This window comes from Prosopis cineraria, unplaced genomic scaffold (assembly GCF_029017545.1).
Source record: "Prosopis cineraria cultivar Desert tree isolate PC_DT_omini unplaced genomic scaffold, ASM2901754v1 PC5, whole genome shotgun sequence".
Taxonomy (NCBI): domain Eukaryota; kingdom Viridiplantae; phylum Streptophyta; class Magnoliopsida; order Fabales; family Fabaceae; genus Prosopis; species Prosopis cineraria.
In genome coordinates, this window is record NW_026555336.1 from 9,576,629 (window position 1) to 9,582,484 (window position 5,856).

At 30.8% G+C, this 5,856-nt stretch overlaps 1 protein-coding gene across 1 annotated transcript; it reads right to left on the reverse strand.

The window, feature by feature from the left end:
- Nucleotides 1-729: 729 nt before the first annotated feature.
- LOC129311722 (probable sugar phosphate/phosphate translocator At1g12500) lies at nucleotides 730-2,295 on the reverse strand. Its single transcript, XM_054954146.1, is given in 2 exon segments — nucleotides 730-1,163; nucleotides 1,165-2,295. Coding segments are annotated over 2 exon segments (1,071 nt in total). The 5' UTR covers nucleotides 2,211-2,295; the 3' UTR covers nucleotides 730-1,138.
- Between the last annotated feature and the right edge of the window lie 3,561 nt (nucleotides 2,296-5,856).

Consider the following 5,856-nt stretch of genomic DNA (forward strand, 5'->3'; position numbering starts at 1 on the left):
GTGGAGAACATCAGAATTATAAGGAGAGACAATCCTGGAGCATGTCATATACTCTACGGAAACGTCTCAATCCGATCTTTATATTCATACAAATAAATAAGTATAATATATTTTAAAAACATTAAAAAAAAGAGATAATAAACATAAAGATCAAATCATCATTTAGAAATCTTGTACGTAATCATAATTTTTCTCTCTTTATCAATATAAATAAAAAGATCTAGTTGGATCAGGTCAAATTTTAAAGTCAAACTCCAAATGCGTAGAAGCTTAGATCAACTGTGAGCCCATGAAGCAATTCATCCTAAAGCAACGAAAAAGTAGACGGTGATCAAACAAAGATTTTGATTCCCACAAGACTGAGAAAACTGCACATGATTTAGCACATTAATGCAAACGTTATCTAGACAAATCTCAACCTTCTGTACAGTATCAAAGAATCAAATCAAATCAAAGATTACTTTAAAGCGAGGCAATATCTGCTTTTTTGTCGCACTCGCCTTAGTTCAGCATAGTCTTATTCTAATCTATCACAATAGTCATGAACCATAGGCAAAGAGAAAAATATACACAGGACGAAGTATAGTCGCTTCGGCTGAACGACCAATTATGCATATACAGGATCAAAAGTTACATCCACTAAGCATTTATGAGATGCAAAACGTTTATCAGAAATATTATAGGAACAAGATGCAATAACTTGAAGAATTGCTCAGCAAGCTGATAATATAGAGTTTCGAATTTCTTGATAGCTGAAATATAAAATTAAGAATATAAGTAGACAAAATGAAGTGAAAGTGAATTTTCCTCTCACCTAATAATGCTTTTACTTATCATCTCTGAATCATTTATAAATGTTGCCAAAGGGCAGCGAACATTTTAAAACAATACACAACCAGGAGGGAAAGGCTGAATTTAACCTTTCTAGTCTCTTTACCACCCTTCAATCACAACAAAAAGTATAGAAATTGATACTTTTGCCCCTTCCCCCTTCTTCCTATACAATCCAATTGCTGTATTTGGATCCAATTAAGTTTCTTTCCTCTTTGAAAGAGATCCGACTAAATCACAGTTTTGTTCTATAACGAAGACGAATTAAAAAAAAATCCAACAAAAAAAGGAATATTGAGACTTCTCGTCAATGAGTTGTGACTTTGGATCTTTGCCTCGCTGTAAAGCACCACGCCCATGATGGTAATGGCGAATCCCATCATTCCCATGACTGTCACAGGATTTTTGAATATTAAAACCGAAATCACAGCAGCCACAGATGCCTTGGCGTTTCCCAACACTTGCAAAGTCAATGCGCTTGTGTGTTTAGTCACCAGAAAATTTGTCAGATTCACCAAATAAGCTACGGTTGCATTACCAACTAACAAGAATATGATAAATGGATCTCGGCTGGCTTTCTCAACCGTAATGGCTGCCACATTTCCCTCAATATACAGAGTAAACGGAAGCAAGATCATAGCTGCCATTGGAGCCATATACAGAAGCAAATTCATGGAATGAAGCTTCTCTGCCTCGGAGGTCAATAATATACCCTGAACGACGGATTTCAAGGCACGCCCGGCAGTGGAACTAACACAAACCAAGAATCCAAATAAGTGAAACAAGGGCTCACTGTTGCTAGCCACAACAATCCCAAAAACCACAGGCAATAGAGCCAAGTACACCTCAGCAGACTCTTTCTTGCAGGTAATCAAGAAAGCAAAAATTGCAGTGAAGAAGGGCGTTGTGGCACCAATTGCTTGGTTAAAAGAAACCGGAAGGTACCTCAATGAAGTGTTGCCGCAAACGACAGAAAAGCAAAAAATAGCACTGAGAGCGAAGATCTTGAAGAACTGCTTTCGAGAGTGAATCTGTTGAAAAGGAACGAGTTCAAGGAAATGAATGGCTACATAGCTGTAAGCGGCGCAAGATAGCATATGAAGCATAGTGAGGAAGATGGGATAGCTATAACCATAGAAGCTGAGGAGGTACTTGTTAAGCAAGAGAACTCCGATATTAGATAAGTACCAGGACGCAATCATCAGCGCCATCACTAGGTTCGGCGAGAGGTGAGATCCGAAGCTGAATGCGGCGGCATTGTTGTTCCGTACATCTCCTGGCGGAGTGGCGGGAATGTCGAGGACGGGATCACTGGCCGTGGTGTCCGGCAACCGTGGATTGCTCATTCTTCTGGTGGTCCATGTCTGAGACTCCACCATGGTCAAAGGAGAAAATGGGAAAAAAATCGCCTTACTTTCTCTCTCTAACGCTGTCGCAGGGTGGGTGGTAAGAGAGAGAAGTAGGCGGTGGAGAGGCATCTGAAATGGAAGAGGAAGAAGAAGATAAAAAGCAAACAATCGTAGGGCTGAGATTAAGATTTGAAACGAAAGAAGAACTATATCCGTTAGATGAGACGCGTACAATGGAGGGAATTTGGAAAAGCCGAAAAAGTGATCCGAGCTGTCAATGAGCGGGAGTGTCGGTGAACCCAAACTGGCACCTTCTCGCTCTTATTCTGTATATTACACTTTTTAAATTACTCACTAGTTGGCCAAAAGGTGTAGGATTAAAATGAAAGTTTGCCCCTAAATTTTTCTCGGACTCGATTTCGACAGAGTTAAAAATAAAGATCGAGTTTAGAAGGTTAAGTTTAAAGTCTTATTTAAATAAAGATTCAAGCTTTAAAAATAATTTTTTTTAAAGTAATCGAGTTTAAGAACTTGACCCTAATAAGCTCTGTAAAAAAGGACTCGAGTTCGGGTAGCCCTTCAAGTCCTGTTATATTATTATTATTTTTTTTTGGTGAAACACGTGTTTGAAGCCAATGACCTGCTCACCTGATTCTACACGCATTATATTATTATTAATTTATTTTTTTCTAAAATTAATTTAATATAATTTAATAAATATCAGTGTATAGTATAAAATTTCTGATATTTTTTATTTTTTATAATTATTATGTTTGTATATTTATAAAAAATGAATTATTTTTTAACCAAAATTTAAATTTTATTACTAGACTTCTAAATGTGTGTTGTTTAATTTTTAAAAAATTATGAGAATTTTATTTTTTTAATTTCAAAATATTTTAATTAATTTATAATGTTTAATTTTATTTTTATTTTTTAAATTTTTTGAAAAAGGGCTTACGGGCTCGACCTTGAGCCCTTCACATAAAGGCCGGACTTGAGAAATAGGGTTCAAAATAGGAAACTGGACTTTAGGGCTCAGGCCCTTAAGGGCTCCAACTTTAGGTTTCGGTGCTCATCCTAAGATGAGCATCGTGGTGCTCAGCACCAAAACACTGCGTTTGGCAGTTTTTTTTTTTCTTTCTCTTTTTTTAAACCACAAATTTATTATAATAATAAATAATTATTATAAAATTATTATTTTAATATTTAATAAATTAATAAATATTAAGATGTTAAAATTGAACCTAAATAGTTTGAATAAAAATTTTGTCTGAGCATTGAAAACTGTACTAAAAAAATAAAAAATGATTTGAATAATTTAAAATAAGAGTTGAATCTAGTAAAATGAGCTAATTTCTTACACTATAATAAATTAGTGTTTGAATTTTTATTAAGAGAAGTACTTATATTTAATATCTGACTATGCTTTGAATGATATTATCTCTCATAGATAAACAACTGTGCAAAATCAATAAAATAAAAAAATATTCTTATTTACAATTTTAATATTTTCAATACAGTTCTGAATTGTTCAGATCAAAATTTATATACAGACTGTTCAAATTATATTTTAATGAGTTAATCTGTTCATATTTAATTTTAACATCTTAATATTTATTTGTTTATTAAATATTAAAATAATAATTTTATAATATTTATTTAATATTATAATAAATTTATAGTTTAAAAAAGAAAAAAAAAACACTGCCAAACGGTAGTGTTTTGGTGCTGAGCACCATGGTGCTCATCTTAAGATGAGCACCGAAACTGATTCCATTTTCCTCAGCAGGGCAATATTATTTCTAAACCACTCATGTAGTAATATTACTACTAAACTAATTAAATTAAAATAATATTGACTCCAACATTTAAAAGTTTGTTACTGTAGTTAGTATGACTTACTTTTCACGAGTAAAGGTGCAATTTTACCTTTAAACTATACTCAAAGAAGTAATATTGCCTTCACCATTTAAAAATCATAAATGTTAATTAACTGTAGTTAATGAGACTCACTTTTTATTATCTTTTTTCAGTTAACATTGAATCAGGTTAAGATTTTAAGTAAACTATGACATTCTAGTTGTTGAATTAGTTTTTGGATAATCACTTTATGATGGTCTATGTATGAGCTTTTTTGTTTATAATACATATGAGAGAGAGTATTTATTTATGATAGTTAATTTTGCAAACTAATCCACTTAAGATGATAAGAGGCAACCTTTTTACCCCAAAAATGTTGTTTACATGCTTTTTGTTGGATCAAAAGCTCTTCTTATAGTGTTGTTAGTGTAAATTTATATTTTAACTATTGTCATATTTGTCATTGAAAAAAATTAGTACAAAAATTGAGTTTTTTCTTAATGTATAATTCATGACTTGTTGGAATGTTGTTGGAGAATATTATGATATAAATAAATGCTTTCATATGGATATTGGATGTTAGAAAAGATGTGGATGAAATGTCCCTAATACAAAAAGTACTTTTCATTGTCTCTCTCTGGTTAAGATATGCTTATAATTTGTAAATGGCGTGGGCAACAATACTTGAATTTAATTAGTTTAAGGGAGATATTACTTCTTTGAGAATAATAGTTTGCAGGCAAAATTGCACCTTAACTTATAAAAAGCCGGGGCAATATTGCTTCGATTTAATTAGTTTAGGGGCAATATTATTATGATAAATAGTTCAGGGACAACATTGCTCCTTTGACAATAATTTAAAAGAAAAATTACATCTTAAACCAAAATAATAGAGTTAAGGTCCAATTTGACATCTATACTTATTTTTTAAGAGCACTAGATACCATATACTCTTAAGTGGGACAATTTTATTTTTAAATTATTTTTTTGAGGAGCAAAAAAACCACTCTATTAATAAACTGTTAATTTTTTTATTTTTTTGAAATGTGGCATATGCATGGAGCCCCACACACAATGACATATAAGATTTTGACAATATGTTTTGGTACTAATTTGTCTATGAACTCTTTTTCTAGAAGTGCTAAGAACCTTAAAATTTTTTTTTAGGAGCACTGGCCACTCTGAAATCTTGTTAAAATAAAATTTAATAAATATTATTAAAATATTAAATATTTTAATATTTTAATTTAAATATTATTATTTAAAATATTACATCGACCAATTTAATATTTTAATATTTTAATATTTTACAATTTTGTGTTAAAAATGAAGGGAATGAACCTTCAAATTAATAAAGAGATTTTTTCTTCTCATCTCTCTATTTTTTTCTTATTAAGTAACTTTTTTTTTGGTAGCATATTAATAGAATAAGTGATATCTTTCAAATAAATATTTTTGTTGTCATTTTGTTAGTCCTCATTGTCATATTTCTAATTTTACTCCGACCATCGTAACATATAGGGAGTACTAAATCTGGGTCATATAATATTTTGGATGGAAATCATTACTTGATAAAAAAAATTAAGAAACTTAAATAATATTAAAAATATAAGTAAGTTTCAACACACACAAAAAACGTAACAATTTGGATACTATCTCAAAAAAAAAAGATCAAAAATTGATATATAAAAAATAAGAAGTCATGCTTAAATTTATAAAATGCTAGTTTGAGGTGTTAATGTTAAAAAAGTAATTTATAAATCTTGAATAATATTTATAAATAATAATAGTTAAGTTATTAAATATGAAAATA